The sequence below is a fragment of the Zalophus californianus genome, chromosome X (assembly GCF_009762305.2).
Source record: "Zalophus californianus isolate mZalCal1 chromosome X, mZalCal1.pri.v2, whole genome shotgun sequence".
NCBI lineage: Eukaryota > Metazoa > Chordata > Mammalia > Carnivora > Otariidae > Zalophus > Zalophus californianus.
In genome coordinates this window covers 5,158,234-5,178,790 of record NC_045612.1, presented here as the reverse complement: position 1 = coordinate 5,178,790, position 20,557 = coordinate 5,158,234, and the positions used below count along the sequence as shown (strand labels likewise).

General features: G+C 63.6%; 3 protein-coding genes across 18 annotated transcripts in view; 1 reads left to right on the top strand and 2 right to left on the bottom strand.

Moving 5' to 3' along the window:
* Positions 1 to 592: 592 nt before the first annotated feature.
* LOC118356487 (melanoma-associated antigen 8-like) overlaps positions 593 to 20,557 on the bottom strand; it is a 37,074-nt gene continuing 17,109 nt past the window's right edge. The window contains exons 1-4 of one of the 13 annotated variants that reach the window (XM_035725400.1): positions 8,212 to 8,315; positions 5,780 to 5,873; positions 3,826 to 3,918; positions 598 to 2,996 (exon numbers count right to left, since the gene is read on the bottom strand). In XM_035725400.1, the coding sequence (XP_035581293.1) occupies positions 1,924 to 2,934 (1,011 nt within the window). In that variant the 5' untranslated portion in view covers positions 2,935 to 2,996; positions 3,826 to 3,918; positions 5,780 to 5,873; positions 8,212 to 8,315 and the 3' untranslated portion in view covers positions 598 to 1,923. The other 12 variants (XM_035725405.1, XM_035725396.1, XM_035725407.1 and 9 more) reach the window with 12 other exon arrangements.
* On the top strand, positions 8,382 to 15,346 carry LOC113912187 (melanoma-associated antigen 8-like). 4 transcript variants are annotated; one of them, XM_035725410.1, is made up of 3 exons: positions 8,382 to 8,518; positions 10,868 to 10,961; positions 13,729 to 15,346. In XM_035725410.1, the coding sequence occupies exon 3, from the start codon at positions 13,791 to 13,793 to the stop codon at positions 14,805 to 14,807; it is 1,017 nt and encodes a 338-aa protein (XP_035581303.1). In that variant the 5' UTR covers positions 8,382 to 8,518; positions 10,868 to 10,961; positions 13,729 to 13,790; the 3' UTR covers positions 14,808 to 15,346. The 4 variants fall into 4 exon arrangements, with proteins under 4 accessions (XP_035581303.1, XP_035581302.1, XP_035581304.1 ...); XM_035725409.1 differs by having other exon boundaries at positions 8,388 to 8,518; positions 10,868 to 10,942; XM_035725411.1 differs by lacking the exon at positions 10,868 to 10,961 and having other exon boundaries at positions 8,457 to 8,518.
* Positions 8,393 to 12,493, bottom strand: LOC118356564 (nascent polypeptide-associated complex subunit alpha, muscle-specific form-like). The gene is made up of 8 exons (XM_035725732.1): positions 12,488 to 12,493; positions 11,797 to 11,901; positions 11,051 to 11,149; positions 10,131 to 10,278; positions 9,553 to 9,619; positions 9,001 to 9,202; positions 8,734 to 8,861; positions 8,393 to 8,690 (listed from the first exon to the last, which is right to left on the bottom strand). Exons 1-8 carry the CDS (start codon positions 12,491 to 12,493, stop codon positions 8,393 to 8,395), a joined length of 1,053 nt encoding a protein of 350 aa, XP_035581625.1.

Genomic DNA, 20,557 nt, shown 5'->3' with positions numbered 1-20,557 from the left:
CTCCCCCCGTGGTCAGGGGGTGGGGGGACTGAAAGGTCCCACCCGCTAACCCCCTAGCTGGTGCACTTGGCAATCAGGCCCCCTCCCTAGGTGCTTCTCAAAGTCACCTCAGGCACGTAACAAAAGACACCTTCATCACTCTCCAGGGTTTGGAATTGCAAGAGGGTTTGGGGAGCTCAGAGCCAGGACTCTGGACCAAGACCCAATATATAGGAGAAATGCATTTTGGTCATTGAATGCCCAACCATATATCTGCGTTATGAATCACATGAACGTACCTACATTTCACCTATCAGGAATCCTGTTGCCGTGAACATGGGTACACAGAGGAGTTTTGAGACCCAGCCTTCAAGACCTTAACTGTAGGGGCGCCTGGGTGGCTCAGTTGGTTAGACCGCTGCCTTCGGCTCAGGCCATGGTCCCGGGGTCCTGGGATCGAGCCCCGCATCGGGCTCCCTGCTCATGCGGGAAGTCTGCTTCTCCCTCTGCCTGCCGCTCCCCCTGCTTGTGCTCTCTCCCCCTCTCTCTCTCTCTCTCTCTCCCTCTCTCTGTGTGTCAAATAAATAAATAAAATCTTAAAAAAAAAAAAAAAGATCTTAACTGTACGCCCAGAATTGGGATTGCTGGCTCATACAGTCATTTCCATTTCTAATTTTTTGAGGCCCCGTCACACACTTTTCCAGAGCAGCTGTTATCGGGTTACGTTCCCACAAGGGTGTACAAGGGTTCCGATCTCTCCACAGACCCTATGTTGGAAAGGCAACAGAACTCTCTTTCTTGTGCTCACCATTTCTGAGGCAGTTGAAAGGCAGCAAACACCCTTCCTTCCTGTCACAGGGAGTGCTCTGTCTTCTCCAGGACCAATGGGTATTCTCAGAGCAATTAATCCATTTCAGACTCTGCTCCCACACCCGAGGCACCCCTTCTCCAAGGAGGACCGCTGTCATACCCCAGCGTGCCAGGGACCAGCCGCACAGAAGCCATCACGGGGACCAGGCACGCCCAGCCGCCAGGACTCAGGGCACCTCCAACGCAGTGCTCGCCCCGGGAGCCGCCCCCGCTCACCCTGCCTCCGTTTCTTCTGCAGGACTCAGGGCTCCCCTCCCCACCTTCCTGCCAGGACTGCGGCCCCTAGACTCAGTCCCCTGTGGCTGGGACGTGTCCTGCTTCTGCTGGTGTCCTCACTGCTCACGCCCAGGGCCTTCCAGAGAGCAGAGCTCAGCCCACGTGTGGGAATCAAGGAGCCAGTGAGCAGGGCTCCCTCTCTGCTGGGAGGACGTCTCCCCTCCACTCTGGAAGAACCAGGCCAACGCAGGAGCACACTGGTGCGTGCCTTTGGTATTCGCGGAATGACGGACAGGAAGGCATCAGAAGCAAGAACCAACAAACTTTTCCTTTTATTTCTCTATTTCCTGACCCCCATCCCTTCCCTCCTCCTTTCTTTCGCCTTTTCAACCCATCGCTAGACCGGTGCCCTGTGATTTTGGTCCGGAGCAGAAACGAGGAGGCAAGGGGTCCCAAATGGTTTCCAGGACATGACAAAACTCTTAACTCTTGAACTGGGTACGGACAAACGCTGCGGGGTGGCTGTCACTCACACACTCAGCCGCTGAAACGGATGAGACCTTCTATGGCAAGGAACCCCACAGGGGAGCTTTCTCCAGGACACCAAGCTCTGGATGTGGGAGTCATCCCAGGGAACTGCCCCCCCCCCCCGCCACCCCCAGAAGGCTCCTGGCCCTGCTTTCTGCTCCCACCCTCCCCGGCCCTGCACTCTTTACGACGCCCAGGGCTCTGTCTTCACGCACACGCGCGCACACACACACGCACACACGCCCCAGGGAAGAACCAACAAGTGGCCTCGCTTCACGCCCAGCACCCTGGAGGAGAAGCTGCCGACCCCAGCGAAGCTGCCCCCGGGGCTCAGGCCCCCTCTCCCTCATCTCTCACAGCCTCTTCACACAGGGCCAGCGCGGAAGCCAACTGCCCAGGATTGACCCGGAGCAAATACTCCTCCATTTGCAACTGGCTGGTTTCCACGTGGGCCCTGGGACCCCACAGGAACTCGTAGCGGGCAGGGTCGCTGCCGGGCACCTGCCGGTACTCCACGTACCCTTCCTGCACCCAGACCTTGGTGAGGAGCTCCCTGGGCTCCCCGTAGATGATGTGCTCCTGGCCTGCATACACCCCCACGAACGCCAGCGCTTCCCACACCTCCTCCTCGGGGGCACGGTCATCCTCCACGAGGATCACCCCCAGGACGTAAACCAGGAGGCCGTTCTTGGGCATGCCCTGCTCACCGCTCAGCATCCCGTCACAGGTGAGGCCCAGGACCGGGACCAGGACGTAGGAGTGGTCGCCGGGGTCCACTTCCTTCACATGCACGCCAAAGACCAGCTGCATGCACTGGGAGGCCTGGCCCAAGATCACAGGGAAGGCAACCTGGGCGTCGTTGCCGATGACCTCCAGCATCTCCGCCTGGCTGGTGGGCTGCTGGCTGCGATACTTGAGGAGCAGGAAGGCCACCAGGTGGGCAGCCTTCAGGTGGAGTGTGGTTTGCAGCGGGGGCGGGGCCGCTCCAGGCTCCAGCCCAGGGCCAGAGCCCTCCTCCTCCGGGGCTGAGCCTGAGAGATCTTCAGACAGGCTCCAGGGAGCGGCTGCCCCGGCACTGGGCGGCGGGCAGGCACTCAGAGGGCTCTGGGGAGCGCTTGGAGACCCAGCAGCAGACCCGTCCTCTGGGGTGTCGAGGAACAGGGCAAAGGAAGAGGAGGAGGAGGACCGTGAGGAGGAGGAGGGGGAGGGGGAGGAGGGGGAGAGGAACTCCTCGGCCTCCGCAGCCCAGGACAGCGGTGCGGGAGGCAGGTGCTCGGCCTCTCTCGGGTCCTGAAGCTCTGCCTCCAACTTCTGGAGCTCCTTGCTCTCACCCAGAGGCATGATGACTTCCGTCTGGCGGCAGGCACCCGGTGCGGCCCGGTGGGCGCAGGCGACCCAAAGGCCTGGGAGAGAGACGGGGCGGGAGGAGCCTCGGCTGAGGAAGGGCCCCGTGGCAGCTGTGACAACGGCGACTCCGGGTCTCCGTGCGGGCAGTCCCTGGCCTCACAGGGGTCTCTCCCCATGGGCCGCCTGTCCTCCGAGAGACCCAAGGGGGAAGCCAAGGGCTTCGTCCCTCTGCCCTGTGACCTTAGGAGTCCTGCCTGACACCAAGGCCTTCGCCTCCCAGGTCCTGAGTCCCCTGCAGGAGGGAAGGAGGGGGTACCTCAGGGCGCAGACTGGGAGTGCAGCCCAGGGTCCCCGGGGGCAGGCAGGAGGGCTGGGTCTGACTCCGGGAGGTCCCCACTGCGGGACACCGGGGGGGGGGGGGGGGGGGGGGGGGGGGCGGGGGGGTGAGTGTGGGGGTGGTCCCCACTCGGTACTCAGGGGACTCACCTCTGCCCTGGCAGGGCCCGGGCCCCACCCCTCTGCTCGCCTGAAGCAAAAGCCTCAGCACAAGACCACACAGCCCTGAGCCTGAACAGAAGGACGGGAGGGCGGCCCCATCTGACCGCACTGCCCGGGGCCTCCCAGGTTCCCGGGGAAGGGGAGGCTGCCGCGTCCTTGACTCCTGCCAGGGCCCAGGATCCTGCCTCCGCTGACCTGAGTTCAGACCCTCAGACCAAGGCCTTTGCCTCCCTGAGAGCAGGGATCTGGAAGGAAGAAGGGGCTCAGCCCCAGACTGGCCCCGCCCAGAGTTCCCAGGGCTGACAGTGGGGGCAGGCCAGGCTTCTGGGGCGGGTCCCCTCCTCGTTCTGGCAATTGGGGTCCACTCTCTTCCCTCGGGGTCCTCACCTGGGACTCCTGTCACCCAGGTGGGCTTCCTCAGATCACCTGATGCTGTCCTCTCAGAGCATGGTCCTCGCCTCCCTGAGAGCTCCCAAGAGCCTGAAAAGGCACCTTGGATACTGTGATTTATAAGTAAATGTAGGTTTTGCTCTTTGTCCACAGGCGCTGGCTCTCTGCTCTCAAACTCTTGGAATTTCCAAAGTGTGGGGAATGATAAATGTGTCGTTTGTTAATGTCCAGGAGGTGACTTTGGGCAGCACCTTTGGATGGGGGCTGGGCGCCAGGAGAACCAGCCAGGGGGTTAGAGGGTGGGAACTTTCAGTCCCCCCACCCCCTGAGCACAGGAGAGCACAGAGGGGGGTAGCCATTGAGTGAGGGAGCCTCCATCAATCCCCAAAGGGACAGGCTCAGAGAGCTTTCAGGTGGGTGACATGGAGGTGGGGGGGAGGGGCGCACTCAGAGGGCATGGAAGCTTCTCCACATGTGCCCTCCCGTGGCCCACGCAGCTCTTGCGTCTGGCTGTTCCCGAGCTACATCCGTTGGCAAGCACCCGGGGGTCTACTGAGTGAGTTGTGTGCCTGAGTTCCGTGAGCTGCTCCAGCCCGTTCGGGGCGCCGGCGGACGGGGTCCTGGAAACCCCTGCTTTAGGGCCTTTTGGTCACAAGCACCCAGAACAACCCAGGGCCGGCCAAGTGACCACCGAATGGTGGGACGTTCTTGTAGGCCCGAGCACCTACTCTGTGGGGAAGCTGCTGCCATCTCTGGATAGAGCCTCAGAGCTGCCTTGAATTCCTAGACTCTTTGTGGGCAGGTGAGATCCACTGTCGTGGGCAACGCCCCCTCCATCTTGCAGTTGGTACCAAAAGGCATTTCCACCACACGCGGTTGGTACCAAAAGGTATCTACACCACATCTCCACCACATGCAAGATCACAAAGGGCTGGCTGTGGGGCCCGGCCCCCCTGTCCTGGGTTGGGGAGTCCCTCAGTCTCCGAGTAGGTTCCTCTTTCTTCCTGCCAGGGCCTGCCCTTCCTCCCGGCCCCCGACCTGAGGCAGAAGCCATGTGCCCCTCAGACCAAGACCTCAGCTCCCCGAGGACTCCCCACCTTCCGGCCCATGGGACAAGTGAGCATGCCACCTAGGGCCACAGCTGACCGTTCCTTCCGGGGCTGACGCCAGGGCAGAGGTGGACTCTGTGCAGTCCTTTCTTTACTGAGATGGGGGCGGGGGTAAGGTCAGCCCTCCTTCAGGGTCCTCGTACGGCGGCCTGGGTGATCCTGGGATCCTCCCTCTGCCGCCTTGATGTTTCCCACCGGCCAAGGGCCTCACGTTCCGGAGAGCCCCCAGGCCCAACCGAGCGGCAGAGGAGCCACATCCAGCCATCCCTGCTAGGCCCTCCCTGGGCTCAGAACGGGGAACCTGGACTCTCGTTAAGGTCCCTTCTCTTTCGAAGTGGGGGGAAACGTTCATACCCTCCATCCTCCCAAAGCGTCCTTTTCTTGAGTCCTGGCCGATCTTTGAAGTCTTTTCTCTGCTGACCAGGTATGGCTCCCTCTGTTGAGCTGAAGTCAGCCCTCTGAACAGAATCTCACCTCCCTGACAGCGGCAGGGAGTGGGTGCACCACCCGCAGCCTTCCCTGCCTCCGCCCTCGGAGGGTGCCGAGCGTGGGAGAGTGGGGCCCACTCTGCCTGGATGGGAAATGCCCTCAGCATCCTTCAGGGGTGCATACTGATTCCCATCAGGGCCTGCCACTCTCCCTTCTGACCCACAGCGTCCTGCAGAGCACGTCCCTCAGAACCTGAGGAAAGGTGTGGGACGGCTCCTCAGGGTGCGGCCCAGGCAGCAGAGGCCTGAAGCCCCGGAGCTGACAGTGCGCTGCGTCGGACTTGGGTGCTGAGTGGCCCCGTCTGCGGTGGGACGGGCGAGCCCCTGGCTCCACGCTCAGAGCAAGTACCTCACCTTGACCACTGGCACTCCCCTGCGCCTCCCCTGCTCTGGGACCTTAGAGGCTCCTGCCTCGGACCTAGGCCTCCACTCTGAGCTCTGGAAGCCCCTGGAGGAGAAAAGGAGGAGTCACTTCGGGGTGCAGACACAGAGCACGGCACACGGGCCCCAGTGGGGCAGGAGGGCTGGGGCGGACTCTGTGAGGTCCCCATCCGTCCAAGCTGGGCGGTCCGCTCCTTGGCCCCTCAGGGGACTGCTATTTCCCCTGGCAGGGACTGGGCCCCACCCCCGCAGCCTGAGGCCACAGGGTCACAGCAAGGCCACGCAGCCCTGGGACCCCACAGAAGGTAAGCGAGGGGGCCCAGCTCTGCCCACGCCTGCCAGAGGTCTAAGGGCTCGTCTCGGGATCCCAGGGACGGCCAAGCTCGGGTGCCGTCTGTGCTGGGATGGGCGCACCTCTCCGTCTAGTCCTTGACCCCACGGAAGGCCTGGGAAAACTCCCTGTGTTGACCCGAGGCCACCCTCCTCGTGCCGAGGCCTCCTCCCTGGGAGACGCCAGATGGAAAATTCAGGAGGCACAATTTGGCCCACCCATCGCCCGTCTCCCCACGGCTGGCAGCAGCCGCAGGGTAGGCCCGGGCCCTAGGGATCCTGCTGTGGGAGGCAGCCCCTCATTTCTCACCTCCCCATCAAGGACTCCCGCCCCGCCCCCCCCTCCGCCCCGCCCCCAGGGCCCCAGGCCCAGACCCAGAGCCAAGGCCCCTGACTCCTCTGCTACCTGAGTCCAGGTCCTCAGCGCCAGGCCCTCCCCTCCCTTAGACCAGGGATCTGGAGAGGAGGAGGGGTTCAGCCTGACAGGCCCCACCCAGGGTTCCCAGGGCTGCCAGGTAGGGGCTGCACCGATTTCGGGGCCATCCCCTCCGTGTCCCGAGGGGTGCGTTGGGAGCCACTTACCCCTCCCTCCGGGGGTCCCCACACTGACTCTTGGCAGGAGCAGGGACTCCTGTGTGTCTCCCAGGTGGGCTTCCGCAGATGACCTGACCCCGACCTCTCCCAGCATGGTCCTCACCCTCCGAGAGGACGGTGAGGAGGCAGCACTCCACGCCCTCCCCCTGCACCCCACCCAATTCACAAAGAGCTGAGGTCGGGGTCGGCCCCTCTGTCCTGGGGCGGGAGTCCACTCTTTGTCCGCAAGGTGCTCCTGTTTACTTTCAGCGGGACCTGGAACTATCCCTTCTTCTAACCCCAGGATGCATCCTGCAGGCCAAGGCCACCAACCCGCTGAGACCCAGAGGAGAAAGTGGGGCCCTTACTTTTCTTGACACCTGGCCTGGCCTCGCAGGACTGACCCCTGGGGCAGGACTTCATTGGGAACCCTGTGTCTGGGTGGGTGTCTGCTCAGGCCTCCCTCAGGGTCTTGGGACTCCACCCTCTGCTGACCTGAGGCCCCACTCCTCAGACCAAGGCTCACCTCCTTCAGACCCGGGCTGCAGACGTCAGTCAATACCTCAGCTGCTCCCCCCCACCTTGGGGCACATGCAAGAAGGAGCCCAAGGGCAACAAAATCATTGTCTGTTTCAGGCTCTATGGTCTTCAGCTCTCAGCCTGCCTCCCTCCTGGTCTCCAACAAGACGTGGGGCCCTGCCCTCTGCTGTCCCGAGTCCTTTCCCCTCTGACCGCCCCGCACATCCCTGAGATGCAAGGCCAAATTCGGGGGTGCGCCTCAGGCGGACGGCTGCTCCAGAGCCTCCCGTCTATGACTCTGTTCTGGGGTCCAGGGCCCCTCAGTTCTCCCTCAGTGTTCTCACCTGGATTCCAGCAGGAACGGAGCCCTCCCTGCTGCTGACCTGAAGACCTGCCTCCTACCCCAGCCCCCAGCCTCTCTGAGACCCGGATGTGGAAGTCTGGACACGCCACTCGTCCTCCTCCCGCTCAGGGGCCTCCCAGGACTGATTCCCTACTGGGTCCAGGGTCCTTCATTCCTCCCTCTGGTCCTCACCTTGACTCCTGACAGAACCTGGGCCCTCCTCCCCCCGCACCCCCTCCCCCCCCCGGCCTGCCAACTAGAGGCCCTGCTCCTTACACCAGACCTCCGGACTCTCTGAGACCCAGAACCTGAAGTCGGCACTCGCGACGTATCCCCATGGACCCCAGAGAGCTTCCGGCACAGACACTATGGCCCAACGTCTGTGAGCCTCCTCTGTCCTTCCCCAGAGTTCATACCTTGACTCCGGTTACTGCTGGGCCCTCTCCTCTGCCCACCCGACGGAGGCCCTGCTCCTTCCTCCAAGGACCCACCGCCTGGGAGACCGGATGCGAATATCCGGACTCACCACGTGCTCCCATCCGCCCCCCCCACCCCCCCACCCCCCCCCCCGTCACGGACCTTCCAGGACTGAGCCTGTGCTGGGGTCCAGGGTCCCTCAGTCCTCCCTCGGCATCCTCACCGTAAAGCCCAGCAGGACCTGCGGCCTTCCCTCTGCCCAACGGAGGGAGGCCCTGCTCCTTCGGCCAAGGCCCCAGCGTCTGTGAGACCCGGATGCGGAAGTCCGGACTCGGCACGCCGCTCCCCTCTCCTGCCCCACGTAGCCCACCCCGGAACCCATCTGCGCCCCACGTGCTGGCACCCTAAGGGACCCCTTCCTGTGGGGTCCGGATGTGACGAGCGCCGACTTCCGCCTCGGAGGCCTGAGAGACGCCGGGACCTCCGTGAGTGGGAGGACGGGTCTCGGTCGGGAGACGCCAGGCGTGCAGGTAGAACGCACCCGTGAGGAGCACAGAGTGCGGGGGGTCCGCCAGGAGCCAGGTCGCCATGCCGGCAGCCCCGAGCGACCCCGCCAGGGGACAGCGTCGTCCCGCTGAGCCCCTCCCGCCGCGGCCCGGGGCACTGGGCAGGGGTCCCCAGATGGACGGGCCCGGGCCCTCCCTGGAGCGGGTTGCGGGCGGAGAGGGAGGACTGTGGGGGCCACTCCTCCCCGCTCAGGTCCAGCCACTCGGGCCCTGCCGCGGCCCGGCCCTGGGGGCCCCCCCGGGGAGGGTGGCCACAGGTGGGTGCGTCCGGTGAAATGCGCGGCGGGGGTCTGAGGGAGCTGAGGACCTGGGTCAGAGGGGAAGGATGCCAGGTCGGGACGGGGCAGGGGCACAGGCAGCCCCAGGGAGTCCGAGTGGTGCCGGGGTGGGGATCGATCGGGGGCAGGACCGAGGGACTCAGGAGCCCAGGACAGAGGGGACCTCACCGAGGTCGGGCCCCAGGGTGAGTCCGGGAAGGCCGCAGGGCGGGAAGGGGCCACGCGGCCAGTGCGGCGGACTGCTGCATCCGGGTCTCCCGAGAGTCTAGGGGCCTTGGCAGAAGGGGCAGGGCCTCCCTCGGGTGGACAGACGGCGGGCCCCGGTCCTGCTGGCTTCACGCTGAGGATGCAGAGGGAGGAGTGAGGGACCCTGAACCCCAGCACAGCGTCAGTCAGGAATGGTCCGCGGGGGAGAGGCGGGCGGGTTGGTAGCACCTGGTGAGTCCCGACTTGCACATCCAGGTCTCAAAGACTCTGGGGGCCTTTGCAGAAGGAGCAGGGCCTCCCTCGGGTGGGTAGAGGGGTGGGCTCAGGTCCTGCTGGGCTTCGTGTTAAGATTGCGGAGGGAGGAGTGAAGGACCCTGGACCCCGGCACAGCGTCAGTCAGGGAAGGTCCATTGGGGGCAGGGGGGTGATTGGAACACGTAGTGAGTCTGGACTTCCGAATCCGGGCCTCAGAGAGACTGAGGTGAGGGCCTGATGAAAGGAGCAGATGCTCACGTGGGCAGAGGGGAGGGCCCTGGTCCCCCAGTGGCGGGGGGTGGCGTGCAGAAACCAGGGTCAAAACCTGAGGGAGGACAGAGGGGCGACAGGCAGAAGCTCACCCATGAGGTCAGTCTAGGGAGGCCCCCCTGGGCGGGATGGGGACACGTGGCCAGTGCGGCCGGACTTCTGCATCTGAGTCTCCTGAGAACCTGGGGTCCTTGGTGGATCGAAGGAGCAGGGCCTCCCTCCGCGGCGCAGAGGGGCAGGCCCAGGTCCTGTTGGGCTTTAAGCTGAAGTTGCAGAGGGAGGACTGAGAGACCCTGGACCCCAGCCCGGAGTCAGTGGGAAATGGAGACGTGGCCGTGGATGAGGACGTGCTGGCTCCTCCCCCTTTTCTCGGAGCTCTCAGGGTGCTGAGGACCATGCTGGGAGAGGTCGGGGTCAGGTCATCTGGGGAAGCCCATCTGGGAGACACACAGGAGCCCCTGCTCCTGCCAAGAGTCAATGTGGGGACACCCGGGGGAGCAGTGAGTGACTCCCAACCCACCCGTCGGGACCAGGAAGGAGGGCCCAGAAGTCTGTGCCACCCCTACCTGGGGGCCCTGGGAACCCTGGGTGGGGCCTGTCAGGCTGAGTCCCTCCTCCTCTCCAGATCCTTCCTCTCAGGATGGGGAGGGCCGGGGCCTGAGGGTCTGCACTCAGGTAGCAGAGGACGCAGGTGCCCTGGCTCTGGGTCTGGCCCTGATGGTGGGGGGCAGATGAGAAATGAGGGGGTCCTCCCACAGCAGGATCCTTAGGGCCCGGGCCTACCCTGCCGCTGCTGCCAGCCCTGGGGAGACGGGCGATCGGTGGGCCAAATTGTGCCTCCTGACTTCTCCTTCTGGCGTCTCCCAGAGATGAGGCCTCGACACCAGGAGGGTGGCCTCGGGTCAACACAGGGAGTTTTCCCAGGCCTTCCGTGGGGTCAAGGACTAGACGGACAGGTGCGCCCATCCCAGCACAGACGGCACCCGAGCTTGGCCGTCCCTGGGATCCCGAGACGAGCCCTTAGACCTCTGGCAGGCGTGGGCAGAGGTGGGCCCCCTCGCTTACCTTCTGTGGGGTCCCAGGGCTGCATGGCCTTGCTGTGACCCTGTGGCCTCAGGCTGCGGGGGTGGGGCCCAGGCCCTGCCAGGGGAAATAGCAGTCCCCTGAGGGGCCAAGGAGGGGACCGCCCAGCTTGGACGGATGGGGACCTCACAGAGTCCGCCCCAGCCCTCCTGCCCCACTGGGGCCCGTGTGCCGTGCTCTGTGTCTGCACCCCGAAGTGACTCCTCCTTTTCTCCTCCAGGGGCTTCCAGAGCTCAGAGTGGAGGCCTAGGTCCCAGGCAGGAGCCTCTAAGGTCCCAGAGCAGGGGAGGCGCAGGTGAGTGCCAGTGGTCAAGGTGAGGTACTTGCTCTGAGCGTGGAGCCAGGGGCTCGCCCGTCCCACCGCAGACGGGGCCACTCAGCACCCAAGTCCGACGCAGCGCACTGTCAGCTCCGGGGCTTCAGGCCTCTGCTGCCTGGGCCGCACCCTGAGGAGCCGTCCCACACCTTTCCTCAGGTTCTGAGGGACGTACTCTGCAGGACGCTGTGGGTCAGAAGGGAGAGTGGCAGGCCCTGATGGGAATCAGTATGCACCCCTGAAGGATGCTGAGGGCATTTCCCATCCAGGCAGAGTGGGCCCCACTCTCCCACGCTCGGCACCCTCCGAGGGCGGAGGCAGGGAAGGCTGCGGGTGGTGCACCCACTCCCTGCCGCTGTCAGGGAGGTGAGATTCTGTTCAGAGGGCTGACTTCAGCTCAACAGAGGGAGCCATACCTGGTCAGCAGAGAAAAGACTTCAAAGATCGGCCAGGACTCAAGAAAAGGACCCTTTGGGAGGATGGAGGGTATGAACGTTTCCCCCCACTTCGAAAGAGAAGGGACCTTAACGAGAGTCCAGGTTCCCCGTTCTCAGCCCAGGGAGGGCCTAGCAGGGATGGCTGGATGTGGCTCCTCTGCCGCATGGTTGGGCCTGGGGGCTCTCCGGAACGTGAGGCCCTTGGCCGGTGGGAAACATCAAGGCGGCAGAGGGAGGATCCCAGGATCACCCAGGCAGCCGTACGAGGACCCTGAAGGAGGGCTGACCTTACCCCCGCCCCCATGTCAGAAAAGAAAGGACTGCACAGAGTCCACCTCTGCCCTGGTGTCAGCCCCGGAAGGAACAGTCAGCGGTGGCCCTAGGTGGCATGCTCACCTGTCCCATGGGTCGGAAGGTGGGGAGTCCTCGGGGAGCTGAGGTCTTGGTCTGAGGGGCACATGGCTTCTGTCTGAGGTCGGGGGCCGGGAGGAAGGGCAGGCCCTGGCAGGAAGAAAGAGGAACCTACTCGGAGACTGAGGGACTCCCCAACCCAGGACAGGGGGGCCGGGCCCCACAGCCAGCCCTTTGTGATCTTGCATGTGGTGGAGATGTGGTGTAGATACCTTTTGGTAACAACCGCGTGTGGTGGAGATGCCTTTTGGTACCAACTGCAAGATGGAGGGGGCGTTGCCCACGACAGTGGGTCTCGCCCGCCCACAAAGAGTCTAGGAATTCAAGGCAGCTCGGAGGCTCTATCCAGAGATGGCAGCAGCTTCCCCACAGAGTAGGTGCTCGGGCCTACAAGAACGTCCCACTATTCGGTGGTCACTTGGCCAGCCCTGGGTTGTTCTGGGTGCTTGTGACCAAAAGGCCCTAAAACAGAGGTTCCCAGGACCCCGTCCGCCGGTGCCCCGAACCGGCTGGAGCAGCTCACGGAACTCAGGCACACAACTCACTCAGTAGACCCCCGGGTGCTTGCCAACGGATGTAGCTCGGGAACAGCCAGACACGAGAGCTGCGTGGGCCACGGGAGGGCACGGGTGTGGAGAAGCTTCCATGCCCTCTGAGTGCGCCCCTCCCCCCACACCTCCATGTCACCCACCTGAAAGCTCTCTGAGCCTGTCCCTTTGGGGATTGATGGAGGCTCCCTCACTCAATGGCTACCCCCCTCTGCACTCTCCTGTGCTCGGGGTGGGGGGACTGAAAGTTCCCACCCTCTAGCCCCCTGGCTGGTTCTCCTGGCACCCAGCCCCCATCCAAAGGTGCTGCCCAAAGTCACCTCCTGGACATTAACAAACGACACATTTATCATTCCCCACACTTTGGAAATTCCAAGAGTTTGAGAGCAGAGAGCCAGCGCCTGTGGACAAAGAGCAAAACCTACATTTACTTATAAATCACAGTATCCAAGGTGCCTTTTCAGGCTCTTGGGAGCTCTCAGGGAGGCGAGGACCATGCTCTGAGAGGACAGCATCAGGTGATCTGAGGAAGCCCACCTGGGTGACAGGAGTCCCAGGTGAGGACCCCGAGGGAAGAGAGTGGACCCCAATTGCCAGAACGAGGAGGGGACCCGCCCCAGAAGCCTGGCCTGCCCCCACTGTCAGCCCTGGGAACTCTGGGCGGGGCCAGTCTGGGGCTGAGCCCCTTCTTCCTTCCAGATCCCTGCTCTCAGGGAGGCAAAGGCCTTGGTCTGAGGGTCTGAACTCAGGTCAGCGGAGGCAGGATCCTGGGCCCTGGCAGGAGTCAAGGACGCGGCAGCCTCCCCTTCCCCGGGAACCTGGGAGGCCCCGGGCAGTGCGGTCAGATGGGGCCGCCCTCCCGTCCTTCTGTTCAGGCTCAGGGCTGTGTGGTCTTGTGCTGAGGCTTTTGCTTCAGGCGAGCAGAGGGGTGGGGCCCGGGCCCTGCCAGGGCAGAGGTGAGTCCCCCGAGTGCGCCGAGTGGGGACCACCCCCACACTCACCCCCCCGCCCCCCCCTGGTGTCCCGCAGTGGGGACCTCCCGGAGTCAGACCCAGCCCTCCTGCCTGCCCCCGGGGACCCTGGGCTGCACTCCCAGTCTGCGCCCTGAGGTGCCCCCTCCTTCCCTCCTGCAGGGGACTCAGGACCTGGGAGGCGAAGGCCTTGGTGTCAGGCAGGACTCCCAAGGTCACAGGGCAGAGGGAGGAGGCCCTTGGCTTCCCCCTTCGGTCTCTCAGAGGACAGGCGGCCCATGGGGAGAGACCCCTGTGAGGCCAGGGAGTGCCCGCACGGAGACCCGGAGTCGCCGTTGTCACAGCTGCCACGGGGCCCTTCCTCAGCCGAGGCTCCTCCCGCCCCGTCTCTCTCCCAGGCCTTTGGGTCGCCTGCGCCCACCGGGCCGCACCGGGTGCCTGCCGCCAGACGGAAGTCATCATGCCTCTGGGTGAGAGCAAGGAGCTCCAGAAGTTGGAGGCAGAGCTTCAGGACCCGAGAGAGGCCGAGCACCTGCCTCCCGCACCGCTGTCCTGGGCTGCGGAGGCCGAGGAGTTCCTCTCCCCATCCTCCTCCTCCTCCTCCTCCTCCTCCTCCTCATCGTCCTCCTCCTCCTCTTCCTTTGCCCTGTTCCTCGACACCCCAGAGGACGGGTCTGCCGCTGGGTCTCCAAGCCCTCCCCAGAGCCCTCTGAGTGCCTGCCCGCCGCCCAGTGCAGGGGCAGCCGCTCCCTGGAGCCTGTCTGAAGATCTCTCAGGCTCAGCCCCGGAGGAGGAGGGCTCTGGCCCTGGGCTGGAGCCTGGAGCGGCACCGCCCCTGCTGCAAACCACACTCCACCTGAAGGCGGCCCACCTGGTGGCCTTCCTGCTCCTCAAGTATCGCACCCAGCAGCCCACCAGCCAGGCGGAGATGCTGGAGGTCATCGGCAACGACGCCCAGGATGCCTTCCCTGTGATCTTGGGCTGGGCCTCCCACTGCATGCAGCTGGTCTTTGGCGTGCATGTGAAGGAAGTGGACCCCGGCGACCACTCCTATGTCCTGGTCCCGGTCCTGGGCCTCACCTGTGACGGGATGCTGAGCGGTGAGCAGGGCATGCCCAAGAACGGCCTCCTGGTTTACGTCCTGGGGGTTATCCTCCTCGAGGATGACCGTGCCCCCGAGGAGGAGGTGTGGGAAGCGCTGGCGTTCAGGGGGGTGTATGCAGGCCAGGAGCACTTCATCTACGGGGAGCCCAGGGAGCTCCTCACCAAGGTCTGGGTGCAGGAAGGATACGTGGAGTACCGGCAGGTGCCCGGCAGCGACCCTGCCCGCTACGAGTTCCTGTGGGGTCCCAGGGCCCACGCCGAAACCAGCGAGGTGCAAATGGAGGAGTATTTCCTCCGGCTCAATCTTGGGGAGTCGGCTTCCGCGCTGGCCCTGTCTGAAGAGGCTGTGAGAGATGAGAGAGGGGGGGCGTGAGCCCCAGGGGCAGCTTCGCTGGGTTCGGCAGCTTCTCCTCCAGGGTGTTGGGGGTGAAGCGAGGCCGCTTGTTTGTTCTTCCCTGGGGCGTGTGTGCGTGTGAGTGTGCGCGCGTGTGCGTGAAGACAGAGCCCTGGGCGTCGTAAAGAGTGCAGGGCCGGGGAGGGTGGGAGAAGAAAGCAGGGCCAGGAGCCTCCTGGGGGTGGCGGGGGGGGGGTTCCCTGGGATGACTCCCACATCCAGAGTCTGGTGTCCTGGAGAAAGCTCCCCTGTGGGGTTCCTTGCCATAGAAGGTTTCATCCGTTTCAGTGGCTGAGTGTGTGAGTGACATCCACCCCGCAGCATTTGTCCCTACCTAGTTCAAGAGTTAAAGAGTTTTGTCATGTCCTGGAAACCATTTGGGACCCCTTGCCTCCTCGTTTCTGCTCCGGACCAAAATCACAGGGTACCGGTCTAGCGATGGGTTGAAAAGGCGAAAGAAAGGACGAGGGAAGGGATGGGGGTCAGGAAATAGAAAAATAAAAGGAAAAGTTTGTTGGTTCTTGCTTCTGATGCCTTCCTGTCCGTCATTCCGCGAATACCAAAGGCACGCACCGGTGTGCTCCTGCGTTGGCCTGGTTCTTCCAGAGTGGAGGGGAGACGTCCTCCCAGCAGAGAGGGAGCCCTGCTCACTGGCTCCTTGATTCCCACACGTGGGCTGAGCTCTGCTCTCTGGAAGGTCCTGTGCGTGAGCAGTGAGGACACTAGCAGAAGCAGGACACGTCCCAGCCACAGGGGACTGAGTCTAGGGGCCGCAGTCCTGGCAGGAAGGTGGGGAGGGGAGCCCTGAGTCCTGCAGAAGAAATGGAGGCAGGGTGAGCGGGGGCGGCTCCCGGGGCGAGCCGTGGCGGGGGGGGAGGCTGGGGTGATCACAGTGTCCCCGTGATTGCTTCTGCGTAGCTGGTCCCCGGGAAGCGGATTTGTGACTCTGGCCCTGTTTGGAGATGGGGTGCCTTTCGGGGGGGGGAGGCATTTCCGAAATGGATAAGTGCTCTGAGCGGTTTGCTTTGGAGTCTGGAGAGGGCCGAGTACTCTCCTGTGGTAGGAAGCGTCAGTGTGCTGGGCCCTCGTCACATGCCATTTGAACCCAGTGAAGATTTAGTGGCTTTATTCCTGTCATCTCCAGTGGTTCTGTGAACGACCGTCTCTTTGCACGAGGGAATGCAGAGGTCCCGGACAGCCCCGTTCTCCCTGGACTGGGGGAATCCCCGCTGTCTCCTAGGCCTTGAGAATTTATTTGGGTCTCCCGAGTTCCCCATGGCCCGTCCTACACAGTGGCTGGGTGTTAGTGGGAGGAAATGCAGGCGTCTCAGAGGTGTGAATGGAAGAGAAGCGCCAAAGAGGAATCGAGTTGCTCTTTTCCTGTTACTGGGGGACCTTTGTGGGAGTTGCAGCCAGCGGGGCAAGAACCCCTGCCCCACCCTCACCCTAACGGAATGATCCGTCCTCCTGGAGGTACGTATGCAGAGAGCGCATTCTGCTTGGTTTCTCTGAGGTTCCACTTGAACTCCAATTCTGTGATATGTCACGGCAACGGAAAACCTTTAGACGAGGGAGTGTGCTGGGTGGAGGTTACATTAACCCTGGACGGACCTCCCAATCACTAGAGGTCCTCCTACGCCAGTGTGCACGTCTTCTGGCCTCTTCCAGATGGGGTCAGTAGCAGCGACTCACAGGTTAAGATTCTGACCTTGCATCAGAGGAAGGAGAACATTCTCAGCCCCCTGAGATTTTGGAGGTCATTGCCATGGGAAGTGCAGAAAGGGCCTAGGGCCTGAGGAGGGCGATCTCCCCCGCTGAGATGGAGCGAACAACCAGAGCCACGTGACTGTGCAGACTCCTGATAAATAGGTGCGATCCTGCACTTGAGGCCCCCGCCCCTTGGTGGGTGGGCACTTGGCCAAGGTGGACAACTTCAAGGCAAATTGGACTTTCTCAGGGACTCCTCCCAGAAATGAGGGGCGTTTTGGCACAACAAAGTAGAAAAGCTGCTTTGGGCTGAGTCTGTAGTACACAAGAGTGAGTCAGAGAGATGTCCACGGCTCGGGCCCCTCTTGTCTTCCCCCCCTGTGCCCAGACTGAGGGGGACACTGCGTCGCCAGTCCCCCTGCGCTCAGGAAGGCTCAGGTGCAGAATCCTGCGTGGCCCGGGGATGTCTGCCGACGGTGCCCCAGGGCCCATGGATTACTTCCTTAGCTATGACAGAAGAGAGCACCCTGTCTCCTCAGCCAGACTCTGGTGTCAGGCCCATTTACCCGTCGGGGTGACATGCCCGACGTGTGTGCCTGATGGCCCTGGGCCGGGCGGGCGGCGTTCCCCAGAGGAGCCAGCGCTCGGGAAACGGGCCGTGGGAATCCTTCGTGCCCCCGGCACCGTCAGGTCCCTGAGCTACCCCGTCAGTCCCCTCGGGGCCGCGGTGAGTCCCTGTCGGGAGCCCAGCAGCCGGCTGCCGTTGGCCTTGTTGGAAGTGGTGGTGGTGGGGGGGGTCCTCTGCCTGGGGCAGAACCGCAGGCCCCCAGCGAAGTCAAGGTTCCTGGGCGGCTGGTGCTGCCTCTGGGCCGGGGCTGGGACAAAACCCGCGAGTCCCATCCTCCCGGTGGCCTGGGTCCCCACCCCCCCACCTGGACCCCTGGGCCATCACAGATGTCAGAGAAGTTGGGGGTCTCCCGAAGAGCAGGTCGGACTTCTTTGCCAGGACCGCTCTGGGCGCAAAGAGGCTCCTCTGACGGGTCGGTGTGTGTGTATGTGTGTGTTTGTGTGTGTGAGAGTGTGTGTGTGAGAGAGAGAGAGAGAGAGAGAGAGAGAGAGTGTGTGTGTGTGTGTGTGTGTGTGTGTGTGTGTCTCAAGGGTCCCAGGGACGGGCCGGGGTCGGGGGAAGCACACTGGGCCCCGACCTCCGGGGGCCCGTCGGCGAGATCGGTCAGTGACCGCGTGGACCTCCCCTGCCCATCTCTGAGGTTCTGCCCCAGGCCGAAGGCTGTAGCCCGGGACCCGTCTCTGCGCCTTGTCACCGCGCCAGGGACCTTGCTTGTGCTGGAGGTGTGGACCAGGCTCTGGCTGTGGCTCTAATCAGCCCTGCCTGTCGGTCTGTAGAGCACGATCCGTTTCGGCGTCTTTGCTCATAAAGGTTCCCGCCGAACCCCGCCAACTTTCGTCCCCCGAGAGCTCGGCGCCAAGGCGCCGGCCGGCGTCAGTCACCAGAGGCAGAGCCCCGTTTGGTCCCAAAGCCTGACGTGGCTTGAGTGCAAATCCAGCTGAAGAACTAAGAAGGTCAGAGCCGACGAACCTCCAGGATTCAGCCAAGAACAAAGGAACCAGGGTGTCCCCAGCCCCTGCGATGTAGCCGTTTCCTAAGAGCTGTTGGGCACTCACACTCTGCAGTAGCGTCCTCCTGTATTCGTAGGCGCCCTGGGACGTCTCCGAAATGGGTTCCTAACAGTGGCATTGATGCGTGGCGACCTGCACTTCCCACACTTGAACCTGCAGTGTCATCCTGTGGAGCGGACCTTTGCAGCTGGTTTGTGTATTTGGGAAGGGGAGGGTGAGGTCCTTCCTCCGGATCCCGCCTCGCAAACTGAGGCGTCCAGAGCCTCAGGGTATCTGGTGGAAGCACGAGGCGGTCGGGCGAGGGGGGTGGGGGTGCGGGCCACACTCGGGGCCGGGGTCTGCGCTTGGAGGCCCTGTGGGCCCTGGGGCCTGGTCCTCCTTTGCGTGGGGCGCTGTGCTGGCCCCTGCAGGCCGTCCCGCCGCCTCCCTGGTCTCTGCCCCCCGGTTGGCAGGACCGTCCCCTCCCCCCTCCGCCCCGCTCCCCAGCGGGGACCTCGGGAATCTCTCCAGCCCTTGCCCTGTGTCCCCAGCTGGGGGATCGCCCTGGTGTGAGGGGTTGGCACTAGGTGAGGAGCGCTCCTCCTGGGGACTGAGCTGGGATTTCCAAGGCTTTGCTCGGGAACGAGGTCTCAGCTGTTGGTGCCTCTCTCAGACAGCCCTCTCTGGGGTCGCTGCTTCACGTGCTGTCACAGAACCACGTGACAGCCCATGCCCTGCTTTGGGGCGACGGCCCGGAGCACCCGAGCGGTCTCTCTGCACTGGTGACCCGGGTTTCACACGGTGGCTCTCGTGATGAGCGTGAACCCCAATCCTCCCCACGCGCCCCAGGGCACCCAGGCAGAAAACGGCCCGCATGGCTCCACAGGACACGCGCTCCGGGACGGATGATGACAGCACTTCTTTCCCCTGGGGTTGGCCGTTCAGTGGGGGAAAGGCTCCGGCTCCTCCCCGCTCCCGCCGTCACCGCTTGGCACCTTCACCCAAGGAGGGACAGAGAGAACGGGAGCCTAGCGGAGATGGTGGGGGCCCACTGAGGAACAGAGCTGACCCCAGCCCAGCAGGAAGGAGGCTTGGGCAGCGTTCTGTGGGACGTGAGCCCGCGGCCACCAGACCCGCCCGGCTCTACCACTTGGGCATCAAGGGTCCCATCTCTGGTACTTTGGAGCCCACTTCCCACGGCCCTCCTTACGCAGCCTTTGCTGTTCAAATCCATTCTCACTTTCCTAGATGCTCTCACCTAGGACGGTATCCTGGGCACAAAAGTTAAGATCCAGGGCGCGCCTGGGGGGCTCAGTCGACTGAGCGTCCGACTCTTGGTTTCCAGCCGGGGCATGAGCTCAGGGTCCTGGGATCCACCTGCGTCAGGTTCCGAGCCCAGCGTGGAGTCTGCGTGGGATTCCTTCCCCCTCCTTCCGCCTGCCCTTCAGCTCCTCCCCCAGCCCTCGCTTGCTATCTCTCTCTCTCTCTCTCTCTCTCTCTCTCTCTCATAAATAAATAGAATCTTAAAAGAAGGTCAACTGCAGTGCTCTGGGCCTGCACGGCCCCTCCCCTGTTTCCCGGAGCACAGGTTGTTTCCAAGACTTTCTTTGGCCGTCTGGGCCCAGCCCATGGGAAGCCTTTCACGCTCAGTTCCCTCCTGGGCGAGCTGCGAGTGCTGCCTGCTGGCCCGGCCCAGGAGGGCTCGGGGCCAGCCCGTTGCCATCAGCAGCGTTAGGGCCGACAGGCAGACGTGACTGCGTGGTGGGAAGGAAGCGTGGGGCGGGTCTGCCCCTGGCGTCCCACGCAGTCTAGGCTTTGTGCGTAACGGCCACACGCTCTTTAGGGAGCGCGGACAGTGGAGGTGCCAGATGGGCACACCTGCCCCTTTCTGTAGAGATTTGCTGACGTCAGCAAGTTTCCCACGGGTTTGAGTCTATAGGAGAGCGGTGGTGGTCCAAACAGTCTGGGCTTCGGGATCGGGAGGCATACGGAAGTCCGCGATACAGAGGGAAAACGACAAAGGCCGCTCTCAAGAGCTCGGGAGTTCCCAGGTTGATGACGCTTTGAAAGGGGAGGAGGCCCCGTTCGTGAGCGTCAGTTCATCAGGGAGCAGGCTGGCGCAGGCTAGATTTGGCGGCGGTCACCTGAGCGCTAGTCTCGGGGTGACGGGTGCCCCTGTTCCTCCGTCGCCGTGTGCTCATTCTCTTGCGGGCTCTCCCCCCTTCTCACGGGGCCCCCCCACCCGCTGTCCGGTGGAGAGTGGAGGAGAGCCGTGTCTCTTGTTCGGGTGGACGGCTGCTTTTCCCTCCGCCCGGCTTCGGAGCCCTTCCTGCGCTGTCTATGCCCCTTTGGTGCTACGGTGAGAGCACGGATGCCCGAATGCCGGTGCTCCTTGAGAAAATCGC